Source organism: Oculina patagonica, chromosome 9 (assembly GCF_052425735.1).
Source record: "Oculina patagonica isolate OP01 chromosome 9, crgOcupat, whole genome shotgun sequence".
NCBI lineage: Eukaryota > Metazoa > Cnidaria > Anthozoa > Scleractinia > Oculinidae > Oculina > Oculina patagonica.
In genome coordinates this window covers 1,231,739-1,247,517 of record NC_135766.1, presented here as the reverse complement: position 1 = coordinate 1,247,517, position 15,779 = coordinate 1,231,739, and the positions used below count along the sequence as shown (strand labels likewise).

The following is a 15,779-nucleotide window of genomic DNA, read 5'->3' as shown; positions in this document are numbered from 1 at the left end:
CATTATTTGCTGCAAGTCGTTTGGCAAAACAAAAAAGTATCTTTTACTTAAAATTGTTACAAAGAATATCATGGTAGTTGCATATAATTGGCGATTCGTAAACCGAACCAAACGTTGACGAGTACAGCCACATTTTTCTTGTGATATAGACTTTGCCATTATTTATGATACCGAACGTGATAAGCAACGACAACATTCCAACAAATTGTTTCTGAAAAACAGGGATAGTCAATCAATTCCCTAACACCTAATAGTCCTTACCTTAATTTTTTGGAAGCTGTCTTCAATTGCCAGAGTAAGGCTCTGTTTCTACCAAGACTGTTTCACTATTATAAACCAAGCGAAAAGATGTTTATATTTTGAACTGTTGTTTGCAACTTAGTGCAATAAGCTTGAGGAGAATATAAGGTAATCGGGCAACATTTGTTCATAATTCAGTTCTTTGTGTACTCGAAGCAGGTGCTTAAATAAAAGTGCATGATTTGTTTAAACTGCTCAAAGCAAAGGATGTTAGAAGAAAAAAAAATACATTTCTCATCAAAGCACGTACTTCTTGCATTTTCTTTTGTAAAAAATGAAACTCAGTATTCCCAACAAAATCAAAAAAATAGGTCACCAAGGGTGACATGAGTCTAATGCCGTATGGCATAGTGATACAGATTGCGCGGTTTTCGTAAGCCGGTTAAAATTGGTTAGAGGTTTGTGTTCGGGAGTTTAATTTAAAATGCTTATAGCAAGCTAGGGGCATCGTGGATGATTATGGATGAAAACGAAACAGTCATAAATGTTATATGCTTCACAAAATTTAAAGTATGAACAGGAGTTGATGTTACTTCTTCCGTATTGTCCGTAAAAGCAGAAACGATTAAACATTTGGACAAGATTGCGTGACGATTTACAAAAAGCATGTTCATTACAACAAGGGTTGAAGAACTTCACATCGTTTTCTTTCACATTTTTCACCATTTTGATGATGACTCTTGAAACAGATTTTGCAATAAAAGCACTTGAAATAGTGACTGTTACTCCATTGTACTGTAAGCACTTAGTGACAGATTTTCCTAAAAACGGGTGTAAATGCTCACGTCAATATAATGATGACCTTTTGAACGCTGGAAACTAGGCAATTATTATCGAGCTACCATACACAGGAGCGAAGACTGTTTATCATGATGTACAAATTTCGCGAATCATCACTTCCATATCAATGTAACCATGATTTTTCTAGCTGTAAGAAGAACTTAAGATCTCTGAGAGTCGTAAAAGCATGAAATTCGATTTCAGTGTATGGCAAAGGCCGGGACAGTGTAATACTGCAAAGCGGCCAAACAAACGCATTTTGATTTAGTCGCGTAACTTGATTTACATTTATCCATGTACATCTTTTATTTTTGAAGGTTTTTGTTTGCACTGTAAAGAAAAAATTGGTCAAAATTTGAATGACTTAAATACAAAATACGAGGTAAAGTTTTCTATTTTTTAAAACAAAATAAACATTTGGTCGCATTGTGTAAATAAACGCGAGTCGCCGTCGAAATATTTTTTCTCAAAGACGTCTTGCTTTTTAAGCAAGACGAAAACACAAGTGCTTAACTGAACTGAAAACGAAGATTTATTTTCACAAAAAGCTTACAAATGTCTTAACTGGAAAATTATTTCGTCCTGTTCAAGTGTTGAATAATCGTGACTTGAGAAAGAACTTTTAATTATGCGTGGGAACACGTGTCGCTGATTGGCTGTTTTTAATTGAAACTAATCGTGCGTGTCCGTACGGAGTCCGTTCTTGCAGCTGATCATTGTTTTCTACATTACAGCGAACGATTATCGATCCCGAACCATTCCCTTGGGATTGCTAACAGCTTTTTTCATATAACAAGGAGTCTAATGCGCATGCGCAAAGCGCACGCAAGCATTAGACTCAAAAATAACATTCCGTAGGTCAGTTAACTAATGGAATAATTACATTTTGCCGCGATAATTTAATATTCTCAGAAGAATTATTGATGGACACAAACCTATTCACGCATAATTGCTCTAGTAAGGTTCAACGGCTTATCCCATGGGGATACAAAGACTACAATGAAGTTCTACTCTGTGCTATTTGGCTAAAAAAAAAATCAACTAAGCTTAATCATGCAAAATACATCAAAGGCAAAAGTATTTAACTTATTTTTATGTTCGCGTTTGTGAGCTGTAAATACGGTAATAGGACAGAATTGAATCCAGTTTGGTCTTAACAAACTTGAACAACTGCGATGCGGGAGTCGACCGATTTGGTAATCACTAGTAACACCACCTGCCGTGATGTATTGTTAGTGTTTATGACTCGGTTATCATAGCCAATACCTTTTGAAGTAAAAATGGTAACAGCAAGAGCGTTAAGCTTTTCGATGAACTGAAATTTGCAATTTCACTGCGAGAATCACTTTACTTCTCTCAGCACTTCAAATATGGATTTTTTTATTCTATCTTTATAATGATGGCAGTGAGTTTAAACGCAAACTTTCGCTCGTCTAACTTCGAACACAACAAAGCGAATGCCATCACGATAAGGGTATTTCTTCCAGCGATTGTTACGCTACATTATAATGTTTATCCATTGCAAATATGTATGTCACGGTAGTCAACCGGTACTTTCTTATATGTATGTGCAACGACAAAGGCTATTGTTGTTAAATTGATTTCGTTCCAAACTCCACTTTCGTTCCATGACTCCTGATTATCTGAGATCAAGATTCGTATATCGTGACGATGTTAGTGCTTATCGTTAAAGGAATACCGAAAACAAATTAGTTCTTCCACAACCTCGAACTGATTATCCAGGCCCGTAGGGAGGGAGGGTGCGATGGGTGCGTCCGCACCCCCCCCCCCCCCCACGAGCCTCGGAAGTCCGCTCATTGTAAAAAAAAAATAATATTAAAAATTAATTAATAAATAAAGGGAAATGATATTTCTGTACTTCGACTATTTACATTCAATATGGTCCTTTGGGTTGAAGGTCCACCATTTGTAGATTCGTGTGGTATATTTTGGACCAATCTGTGTGATTCTAGGTTACTTTCAACGATACATTCTACCTAATGTCTTTCATAGTCGAACCGTTCGAAGTTTCATTAATATTCCCAGGCGCTACCAAAAAGTGAGGAGACGGGGTACTTGTTGGGCTCGGAAGCACCCAAGAAGGTTGGAACTTGCCACAGTGCGAAAAAATCAACAAACCGACTCTGGCTGATTTATGTAATTACCATTTGACACTGAAATGAAGAAAGCTATCTTTTTCCTGTCTTCCTTCTATGTACTGCCGTCATTGTTAGCTAATTAAATCGTAGATTACGTTTTTAAGGTTCTGTTTCGAAAAATATGATTTGAATTTAAAAATGAACCAGAATTATTGTCGTTGTTACCTTTACTTTTACCTGCCTTTTTCCTTAACCGACTGTCTTCAAAACGCACGAAATGCTGTCTTTTTTTATTTTTTCAAAATTTCCTGTGGGAGGATATCCTCAGACCCCCCTACGTTATCGCGCCTGCGGCGCTAAAGATTTTGCGCAAGAGGCGCTCATACGCGCCTCCCCATGCAAAATACTGGTTACGGGCCTGTTATCTCAAGAAAAGTTTTTCGTACAGTGGAGCTCAGTTGTGGAACAACTTACCTATAGACCTAAGACAAGCATCTTCACTGGCCGATTTCAAATCTAAATTACGTCGGCACAGTTTAAAGTAATATCTAAATTTTAGTAAATTTTAGACACGGCCTCCATGAAAAGCAGACTTTTCTTTCTTTTTTTGTTATTTGAATTTGTTGTTATTAAATTTTGTAGCTAGTTAGATAGGTAGATAGTCCAGTAACTTAATTGACTGATGGAAAAACCGTGTACAAATAAAGTTATCTTATCTTATCTTATTTTACTTACAAACAATAACAAAAGTGAGCCCGTTGTGTGTGTGTGTGTGTGTGTGGGGGGGGGGGGGGTGAGAGGAGGTCTATATACGTTTCTAGATCACGTTTCACGAATGTCACTTAATCTATACAGTGATAGATATAGTGAAAACAGCGAGGAGGGTTTGTATTGTAAGGCCGTAGTTGAGCGTTATTAGGTAAGATCAAATCTTTGAGATCTTTAAAATTTAAAGCTGCATTTTTTTTTTCATGAAAGTCGAAAGCCAGCTTGAAACGTCCTGCAGCTTGGCCAGAAAACCTGTCGTTCTTGGTTCGTCTTGGATAGATGAATAACAACCAGAAAGAAAAAAAATCAGATTCGCGGAAATCGTTTACTGTTTCTGTTACTCCCACATATTTGCGCTTTCTTGCTGGTTTGCATGCCGTTTAACACTCCAGGAGAATGTCCACTTTTGGAAATGTGGAAAACAATAGCGTGACGTAACAACATGGCGGTTGTCAATTCTTCCCGAGTGGACTCCACTAGAATTTTATATTTGCCTTTTTTCAAGTTTTCCCGTGGTACGTTCCCTGCCAGATGGTAACACAACACAAAGAAAGCATCGAAGAAGCGTTATGCGTGACAATTGTGTAAAATCACGGCGGATTGTGCGCGTAGGTTAGAATTTACTTTCGATGCGTATGTTTGTTTTGGTTGTCTTTTGGGTCGTTTCTTCAGCTTTAATCCAGTGTATCTCTTGTGAAAAATTTTTCTGAGCCTTGAAAAAATTCAGGGATGTTCTACAGTTATTCTAGTTGCTCTGTGCGAAATCTGAGCGATGGGCCGCAATTTGGGTGGATGGGCCGCGATTTTTGCTGGAAGCCATCGTCTACGCAAAGTGAGACTGCTTACAACTAATCTGTTTGGGCTTCTTTTCGTTCGCTTCAGTCGATGACTTGATGGATAATTGACGTCAAAGAACATCTTAAATATATCCAGGATCGCCACAGATTATCTACTGGACGTGTTTAAAGACCCCGGGTTAAAGACACAACAAGGTCAACAAGGACAACAGGATGCGAGCTTTGTTTTCTTTCTGGTTCTTTGGACCGAAGGTCGACGCGCGGCTGAAAAGCGCGAAAGCACATTGAAATGTATTAAAAGGAAGGGTATCTGGCAAAAGAAATCAAGCATGGACTCGCCTGAAGCGAAGGAAATTATTTTCTCGATTAGATTCAATTTCTTGATAACCTGGAGTTAGAAAAACATGGAAGGAATGAGAACCCTGGCGAGCTGCGTGATTGCGCCATGCCAGGGAAGGCGAAGGAGACTTCAGTCAATGTATGTTCGTTCATTTCAGTGTAGTCAACGTAATTCTAACCAGCTAGGAGTTCTGACGGTCTTGTTGTTATGTTTATTAGGAGCTCCAAAAGCCATGATGTTTTCAATTGATTGAGCTAGCCTTCGAGTTGAACTCATCGGTCTAATTGATTTCCTGGCCAGCTATTTTGCGAAGCAGAGTTTGACACCTTTTGACGCCTATTTGTTGATGAAATATATGTTAGAAAGGTTTGTTGTGACTCATTTTTATTGCAAGATAAAACTCAGTACAGCTCACTTTATGTTTTCACTACAAGACCAGTAGATTATGAGCTGCCGCGAAGGATTTTTCTTTTCTAATATTTTTATTGTGTTGCCAAGCCAGGCTGTTTGATTTGCAGCAATGTAATGCCACTGTAATGTGTCGCTTCCTTCGACGCGTGTTCTATTTTCTTGACTCAGTTGCGCCAAATATTCATGTGGCTTCTAGGAAGCTATTTACTTTTCGTTTAATTCGTAGAAAACAAGTAATAAGTTTAACGGCTTATGCAAACCTTCGACTATCAATTTGTTAGACCGGTCAGTTCTGGCACGATACCAGGCAAATGTAAATGTTTTCATGTCAGTTTGCGACATCGCATTTAATTTTTGATTTCGAGACGCCGCCAAGCTAATGCCCGGGATAATTGTGAGAGTATCTTATCTGAAAATCGGAGTTCATAGCTCCTGTTAATTTACCAAACCAAGTGCTTAGTGTGTCACTGATATGTACATAGCGCGCGACGGAAAACGTTCGTTTCCGCTTTACTCACTCTCGGCCAAGAGAGATCAACGGCATATTTTTTTTCTTTCTGCAAGCCGTGAATAAAGTTAGACCCAGGATGCTTAAATCCTTGCATGATGAGGCGTTAACTGCGAGAGTATCTTATTTTAAAAGCGGAGTTCATAGCTCAGTTCTTTTAATTTACCAATTCAAAAGCAAGTGCTTAGTGTTATGGGCATAGCGCGCGACAGAAAAGCATTTAAAATGCAAGCGCTCGTCTCCGCTTTACTTACTCCTGTCCAAGAGAGGTCAATGGCATATTTTTTTCTTTCTGTAAGCTGTGAATTTCCGCTTAGTTAATAGAACGAAGCTTGTTTCATTCGAATTCGAGTTCTGTACACTTCGCTGTTCTAGATTTCGATCGACAAAGCCAGCAGGAATATTTTATGTCAACAGGCCTCACATCATGTGACTCCAAATTCGAGCAATGATTGGATAACTGTTTGTTTTAATCTGCGGATCAAAACATTTCCAAAAGTGGACATTTGTCTGAACTGTTTAATTTGGCGAAAAAAGAAATCCCTTTTTGTCAATTTTGTTACAATGATTATCGTGGGAGCTATGAGTGGCGATTTTATAAGCTAATAAACCAGTTGGCAAGTGCAGCTAAAGTTTGCTTGTGATGTTTTTATCATTACTTATAATACGGAATGTGATATTCGACTGCAATATTCCAACAAAGTGTTTCTGAAAAACCGGAATTGTAAATCAATAAAAAGATGCTCGGTACTGTATTATTAAACCAGTCGCGACTGGGACCATTGCCTCCTGTTTCTGAGCCTTGAGGAACATTTTATTCATTTTTTTCATTTTAATACTTTCACGTTCAATTTGATTTCTTGCTGTAAATTTTTCTATTTTGCTGTCAACTTTCTGCTGTAAAAATAAGTGGCGTACGGTAGCTTGTTATTTCGGAGAGCATCTCTGCAAATGTTGATGTTTACCTCGCTGCATTGCTTGGGTTGTCCTTTGGCTGGCTCAAAGCATGCTAGCGCAACACAAACGATTACGTAAAGGCTCATTTACACAGGCGATTTTTTTTATGCGAACAGACGCGCTTCTAGAACAACTTTCGTCGCACTCTGCGAGCTCGCCAGTGAAATCGCAAGTGTAAACTAGCGGCGAATTTATCGATGCGATATAGCAGAGAGGTTTCGAACATATTTGAAACCTCTGCGATATCGCGGCGACAAAATCGCCGCTAGTTTACACTCGCAATTTTACTGCGCGAGCTCACGGAGTACGACGAAAGTTGTTCTGGAACTGTTCGCATAAAAAAATCGCCTGTGTAAACGAGCCTTGAAACTACTTTTTCTAGTTTTTCTGTCAAAAATCGTTGTTTCTGATTTAATAAATTTTTCACTGGCCATACAAGCAGGTTATTATCTTTGTTCTGGAGTGAAGTTCTGAACGTGAGTGCGTGTGAGAATTACGTTTATAACTCAGTGGAATATCGTTTCAAAGAACTTTTAGATCCTTCTGTCCGAACAGCCGCAAAGTGAAATCTTTTACTCAAATGTTGTCGCGTCGTATAATTTAACCTACGTGAATCAACGTGTTATCACACAGTCATGCTTCCGACAGCCTGTGCGCGCGTGTATTAAAAGGGTCCAAATCGAAGTCATTACGTCGTATGACAATTAGTTATTGAAACCTTTGACGTACCAATTTTTTTTACTCTTCAAAGTTAAAAAAAATATTCAGCACTTCATTGATCAGCACAAATCAAACGTGGATAATATATTACACCTTGCTAATCTGTTACGGAAGTTCCGAAGCTACAGAAAGTTTAAGCAATTCTCTCACGTCTTTTGCTTCTGTAGAAAAGAAATGTAATTAATATACAATCTTCGTTCACTGTCTAAAATGCACGCGCGCAATTGGTTAAAATCGAGCGCGTGATTTTACTTTACCTGTCGTCAGCAAACTCCCGACAGTGCGTTATTGACAATAACACACAAAAATCGTGCATTATTGACAATGGCTTCAGCTGACAGATTTGCAGAAATAGTGGAAGACCAAATCCCTGAAATTATCAACGAAGCGATAACCATAAGTATAAAGAGGCAAACAAACTGGAGCGTTGCTATTTTCAAAAGTAAGGTGAAACTCAATGATTCAATTTTTCAGTGCGTTATTCTACAATCTGCTATTTGAACAAAAACAGTTTCGGGCTTTGTTGCAGCTTTGTAGAACGTAAAATATGATTATTTTGAATTGAATTTAAAAGAAACTCTACTGAAACTCATATTTTCTTTTTCAATCCAGATTGGTTGAAATTAAGATATCCTTCTGGAGAACTTAAGTCAAGAATTAATCCAGGTGAAGAAGCACTCTTTCAGAGGCCGAAAAGAAAATTCTGTGCTAGCGACGAAATCAGGTTTGATAGAGCGCCGCTCGGTGTAAACACGGTAGGAAATATGATGAAAGAAATATCAACTGAAGCTAAACTGAGTCAAGTTTACACAAATCACTACATTAGTGCGACCTCAGTAACATTACTAGATAGAGCAGGAATTCCTGTCCACCGCATAATGCAGGTGTCGGCTCACAGGAATGATGGGAGCGTAAAAGTGTTTTGTGAGAGACAAACTTTACCACAGGAAAAGCAATGCTCTAAAATTCTGGCGGCACCAGTTGCTACAAGTACTACAACGTCTTTGGCTACACAACAAGTGCAGCAAATTGAGCAAAGAAATACAAACGAAATTACGTATCAAAACACGTTCGCAACTACAGGTTCTCCTAAATTTGTTGACTTTGGAAATTCAAGATTTGAAAATTGCAATTTTGCGTTCTCTTATAACGTGTCAAAGAAAAGCGATTGACTTGCTTTAGACAATCTTTTTCGAAATCTCGCTGACTTTTTTTATTAACGTTTTCAGCTTTATATCATGTTATGAACGATTTTGTGAATGGTTTTAAGGCTAATTTACATTTAAAAGTCTTATGTTTTGGCCTATGTACCTTCCCTTAACAAATCCGGTTTGATCTGAATTAATTGATTTTGGTAGATATTTTTCTATTCTTTTTGCCAAAGCTTTTTGTCAGAATTTTATAATCGATATTTTAAAAATTGACGATATTGGACGCCAGTTGGAAAGTTCAGACAGATCGCCATCACCTTTTGGTATTAACGTTATTATACCCCTCCTTTGAGAGATAGATAGGGACCCACTTTGAAAAGCTGCAATGTAGGAATTCAAGAGATCTTTGCAAATGAGATCATAGAAAGACTCATAAAGTTTTCTTAGGGAATCCCCTCACCAGGAGTTTTGTTGTCCGAGACAGAGCTCAGCGCCTCTTTTAATTCCTCAAATGTAAAAATCATATTCTAGTGAATCTCGTTACTCAGCATTCAAGTGAGGGATTTCTTTACCCTCCGCAAAAGACTCGAAACTCTTGTTTTCACCTAGAGGTTCACTATTATGATTGTTTTTGGATGTGTACATATTTCTATAAAATTTTCCAGTTCTTTCTCAATTTGTTCTGGTTCTGTTGCTTTATCCCCATCCTCTAATTTCACCTCGCGCGTAAGCTTTTTTTTTTTTTTCATAATTCGTCTTCTCCATGTTAAAAAAGTATTTTGTGAGTTTTTCTCCCAGTTCCAACCATTGCACTTTAGATCTAAAGAGAGCCTCTTTTCATTTGTGTTCATATGTCTTTTTCAATTCTTCTTTGGCGGCTTCATACTTTACAAAAATATTTCGATCTAAAGTTTCAAAAAACGTATTACAAATTTTATAGTCGAAGTCTGGTAATTCTCTTTGAAGTGTTGATTCCCTTTTTCTAATTTCTGATCTTTTTTACTTTGGAATATTTAATCCTTTTCATTCGTAATCACATTTTGATTGATTCCCACAATAATTGCTTATCTTGCTTATCTTGCTTATCGTGTATTTGGGGATAAAAAAAAATGCAATACGTTCTTAAAATCGTCATCTTCTAGAAAAGAATTGTTAAATTTTCACGTGCCCAGACCTCTGTTGAGCTCGTTTCCAATGTTAATCTTTAAAAAGGTAGCTTTGTAATCTGGTGCAACTGACATTCGAATCTCAGCAGTTTGGGCCCAAAGATCGGGGGGAGACAAGGATAAAACCTATTCTCGATTTTAAGTTATTAGTTTTGAATTCGTAGGTAAAGGATCCTGGGTCTCCAATGATGGGAATTACTACAAATAATTATAATAATTAAGGTTGTATCGTACTTTAAGTTTTTGTCAAAGACAGAAAGAAAACAAATAATAAAACTGACATTCGTGTTCGGTATAAGCACATACCTTCTTTTCATTCCTTTCATTTCATCACATCTCATCACGTAAATAATAACCTAAAAATACCTTTACAGCAACTTCTGAAATATTTTCAGTGTTAACGAAATTCAATTCCTAACCGTATCTACAGTAGCAAGCTAAGAAGGTTTCGTTAAAAGTTATAAGGCGTTTAATCGAATTTTTATAGACCACACTCAGCGGTTTTGCTAGGCGCTGGCTGCTGATTCGCGTACACCGACCAAAGGCTAATAAATACTGGGCTATGATCAAACAGAAATGATAAAGTTCCAGACATCTATGCAAGATCTCTTAAGAATTATTGGAATTTTATACACCATTTTAAAAATAGTTAGCTTAAAATTGATATTTATCTTCAAGACATGAAAAAAAGTATAAATGGAAGAAATTATGCCTTGAAGATATAGATAAATAAGAATATTGCTTCTGGAGTCTAAAATGAATAGTATTTCTATTCATGAGAACCATTCTCGTAAGCGACCAGCCCCAGTTACGGACACTTTTTTCGCGTCCTGAGGGTGTCCGCTTACGAGAGCTTCGACTGTGTTAAACTTTTTTTTTCTCTTCTTATTTTCTGCTTAGAAACTCAAATAACTCTTCTTAAAATATTATGCCATCTATTGAGTCTATTGAATATAGTGATCTCCATACACAAAAAAATGAATCGAAGAACGAAAAACGATAGAGAAAGCGGTCCTGTTGTCATGATCATAGTTATATCACAGCTACAACAGTTTAAGTGTCGTACGAGGGGAGGGGGATTTTTTTTTTTTCTTTTTATTTTTTGGTAAACTTTGGGAGTTTTACTGAGTATATATATCTTGTAACTTTATGTTGCTTTTAGTCAGTGCCGCAGAAGCGGTGGATGCAGTCACGATTAGGGTCACTACTCTTGAAGTAGTAAACGTAGAAAGAGCCGCAGTTTCTCACTTGAATGTTAATAGACCCGTAACAACATTGTGAAACGCCCCAGTGAAAGCAGACCTTCCTGGTTACTTTACCGTCGGCGATTGTAGGGTGCCCACCGGTTAACCAAGCGGTTGCTAAAGTTCTACATCGGGTCGGAGGTTGGCATGAAGTAGGCATTCTAGTGCCTGCAGCTCCCTATAAAGGGAACCAGCCGCTACGACCAAGAGGTGCGTCACAGTAGATGGTGTGTTCGATGCTGACGTAGTCATAGTTTACGTTTCTATCAGCACTGGTCAGATTTCTGTAGTTTTGACATTCTGAGAAACGGATGGCAAACGAAAGTCAATGAGATTTAGGCAGTCTAGTGTGCCAAATAAACTATAAAATGTAAGCATGTTGTGGTGTGTCAAAGTGCACACTAGGCGTGTTAGCGATCCCCGCGTGGTGTGCTTTACGCACGCCAAGCGTGCTGACAGTTCGAAGATAAGTATACTTGGACTGGTGCTAGGCCAATTGGTGAACATATGCAGGAGGGGAGCTATACAAGAGATGATTATCACGTGGGAAATCATTTAAGGCCGACACCTCTTAAGGCTTTTTTTTTTTTTTTTTTAACCCTCGGACGTACAAGCCACCCCTCATCGTACAAGGGGGGAGGGGGTGGATGGAACCCCTCCCCGGAGTTTTCGTTATATTAAGGCGTAGCGAAATTATTTTGCTCTGAGAGAAGCCCTTAGCTTACTCTACAAGATGACATAATTTTAATTGGCTGTGACGTCATATGACGTCACGTGACGTCATAATAGCCGCATCTTTTATCCGCCTCTTGGATTTCACATTTTCTTAGAAAGTCAAAAAGGAAATTGATGCAAAATCAACAAGAATGCTTATGTAATGTAAAAATGAAAAAATTTTGCATTTCTGTTTTAAAACTGGAAAAAACAAGAAATGTAAATGACGATTTTGGCAAGACTGCTTTATTTATGACGTTGCCATGGCAACGTCATATACATGGACACATGGTTGACATATCAAAATTTTCGCAAAGGATGAAGACAGCTACCGAAAGTTTGAGCATTGTAGGGTTAATGCTTTTTTCAAAATTTGGAAAAACCTTACGGGGGCGGGGCATCCACCCCCCCCCCCCCCTTGTACGTCCGAGGGTTAGTTCTTTGACATATAATTTTTAAGAGGCTGTCTTTCTGAAAATTACCCACTCAAATTCGTGTCAAAAAATAATTTTGCCTGAAACTCTGACAACTGAAAGACTTTACCGCAGGCTAGAACTAAAACATATTTTGTTTTGATTCAAAATGATTTTCTGGCAGCGTTATATTTCTGGCTCCTAACAAGGCCAGAAAATCATTTTGAATCAAACCAAATCTGTTTTAGTTCTAGCCTCGGTAAAGTCTTTCAGTTGCCAGAGTTTCAGGCAAAATTACTTTTTGACGCGAATTTAAGTGGGTGTCTTTCAGAAAGACGGCCCCTTAATGTGTTAATCTTTGTTGTCATACATGTTTTGTACTGTGTAGCTATATCCTCGTAGGATATGATTCCTACCCAGATTTCCTGGGTTTTTTTTTCCACCGGGTTTTCCTTTTTTTCCTTTCTTTTTCTGGCCTCCGTCTGAAAGTAGTATCTTTGTAAACTGTCGCTCAGCTCTGTATCATGTTACGCATTGCTTACTTGGATGTATTAGAAGTTGAAGTATAAGTATGACCTGGTATAACGTTTTGCTATAGTCCAGCTGTTTGGCCGAAACTGTCAAAATAAACCTAATGATTTTGTCCATGTTGTCTACTGCGAAGTGGAGCTAAAATGTGAAATATTTACCTGCTGCCAAGCTGCAAGTTTTTCCATCTCCTGTGTAAGGCTGGTTACACGAACAACTGTAGGACCCTACAGTATTCGTACATGAAGCTGAACTATGGCAGTCGTTTACACCGCTCACACACTCATCGATATCTGTTGGGTAGAAAGAAATGCGAACAAAAAGTAGTCAGCTCTACTGCTCATAATTATATATATATAAAAAAAAAAAACAACAACAACAAAAAATCAAAAACGTGCGTATCGTTTAAAAGGGTACTGTCATTTGAATTGCTATTAGTACTTCTTTAGGTCAAAAGTTCGCCATGTATACTCATAAAATTCGTATTAGGAAGTTAGCCGTGGTAGTAAAGCATTTTATTTTATTACTGCTTTTCATGTTCTCAAAAATGTGCCCCCACAAAAAAAAAAAAATTAAAAAAAAAAAAAAAATAGTTTTTTTAAGAGTGAAAAGACCGCCTTGACCACATATCACACACCACAACATGTCATGTTAGGTTAATATAAAGAACTAGTTCGGTATGAAGGACTGAGGGTCTTTCATATTATTCATCTTTATAGTCTGTTAGGTAATTACACTCGTACATAAACTTATTATCAATCGATTGTTAGATTTTAAGCTTAAGCCTTTACTCTGTGTTTTGGTTTTATTTTAAAATGTCCTTCAATCTTATTCAGTCGGTCTTTTTTTTTTAATTGAGCCCAATTCTGTAACCGAACAGACACCTCTCCTTAGGCAAAGGTACACGAGACAGTTTTCATTTTAACTTTAACTTGGGCTAAAAAAACTTCACGTGTAACATCCATTTTTGAACTTGAAATGCAACAAAATGTCTTGCAGAATTGTCCTCTACTTTTCAAGACGTCAACTTGTAACGCATTTATGCTTTGTTAATTTTCGAAAACCAGCTTACAACGATGTTTCTCCGTGAATAGAGCTAAATGGAGAGAGACCAAAAAAGCAAACCATGTTAACTTTAAAACGTTTATTTGCCACGCGACTGGCCTGAATTATAAGCGACGTTATTTCGTAGTGTGAAGTTTTCTCGTCCATCGGACTGTACATTTCAGCCGAGAATGACTCAAGAACCTGTGTTATTTCTTTAAAACAAAACAAAACAAAAAATAAAACTTGCCAGTGCAATCATTGCCATTGCCTGTAAATCCAGCTTTACACGCGCAAGTGTAAGATCCATAAGTGTTTTTACAGACAGCATTGACGTCACAGGCATGAGAACTATGAGAGCATTCGTCAATATCTAAACGAAAGCAGGAACATACGCACGCAATTCGTGCAAAAAAGTTATTGGATTTTAAGGGGTGGGGGGAATAAAAGCACGCTTAAGAATGTTAAATGGTGTTTTTTTAGGTGAATGAAAGTTCATAGGTAACCGAGTTTGGTTGGTTACAGTCGCTATGCTACACTGAACAAGTATAAAATGTCTGAACAAACTACAGCAATCAGACACATCGAGCGCTTTCATTTTACATAGAATTATAGTTGCATTTTCTACAAATGGAACAGGACAGTCTATTTCATCACGTAAAGGGAACGGAAAGAATATGTTCCTTTTGAAAATTCTCGTTTTGATAGCACTGCGAAGAGACTGTGTACAAAAAAACTTTATATTTAATCTTGAAAACTTGAAGAAAGTTCAAGGGGAAAACCATTCGTTCTTAGGTAAAGAAACATCATCTATCTACATTCGAAAGAAATTTTGAATAAATAGGAATCATTTCAACGGGTATATTTTAGTGTTCTTGATTCAATTGCTGACCTTGCTCTGCGAACGAACGGTCAAGTTGCAGTAAATGAAACAGTACATTTACGGTCATTACCGGAGAAACGGGAGAAAAGGAATAAATCTGAAGGTATTTTAAACCAATCAATCAGTTTTTTATTCGCTCAACCAGTATGAATTAAAGTCACATCTGTTTTTAGTTGCATCTGAGATAGTTTATCTATTTAAAAGTGTTTTAAACTCTTTTTGGATGGGGCTCTTTGAACCTACTTGATCTGTTCCAAACAATACTTTCAATGCCCCTTTTTATAAATTTAATTTAAAATAAGAATTTCAGTACTAACCATATTAAAATAAGCTGATGAAGACAGTGATCGAACTACTGGCATTAACGTGGTAATGACATGTTGACCTAATATGTGATCATAAGTCATTATTTTGTTTATTATTGTGTGACGTTAAAAGTATTTAATAAACCCTTGGACGTACATGTAAATTCTTACCCCCACTGCAGTGGATGGGGACACTCAAACCCCCCCCCCCCTTCCCCCCCAACCCCAAACGCTGTCGTTCTCTCCGTTTGCTTTTGGGTTACTCCTCAAGACGACATAATTACTGTTGGCTTTGACGTCGACATCTTTAGACGCGTCATCTTTGATCTTCTATCTTGGATTTAACTATTCCTCAGAAAGTTAAAAAAGGCGGGAATTGAAACATTTAGTAAGATTGGCCAATACAATTGTTTTTGTTTTTTTCAATTTTGGTTTTAATAAATACCGTTAAAGACATTTTATTTGCAAGGAAAAGTCTCGCCTTGGTTAATTTTTATTTTTTAACTTTGTTATTTCATTTTAGAAGAAAAATTAGCGATAGGAAAATGGAACGACGTTTCGATGACGCCATATCTTCATCATCAAGTTAAACTTAGAATAAAAAGTTAAAGCTTATACAGTGATTAGAGAATGGAGTGAAAATATTCAGGG

The 15,779-nt window shown here is 37.4% G+C and overlaps 1 protein-coding gene across 1 annotated transcript in view; it reads right to left on the bottom strand.

Moving 5' to 3' along the window:
- Positions 1 to 15,779, bottom strand: part of LOC144665206 (uncharacterized) — a 49,283-nt gene that overhangs the window by 15,587 nt on the left and 17,917 nt on the right. The window contains exon 15 of the mRNA XM_078526392.1: positions 14,191 to 14,313. Coding sequence (XP_078382518.1) covers positions 14,191 to 14,313 — 123 coding nt within the window. The remainder of the gene's footprint in view (positions 1 to 14,190; positions 14,314 to 15,779) is intronic.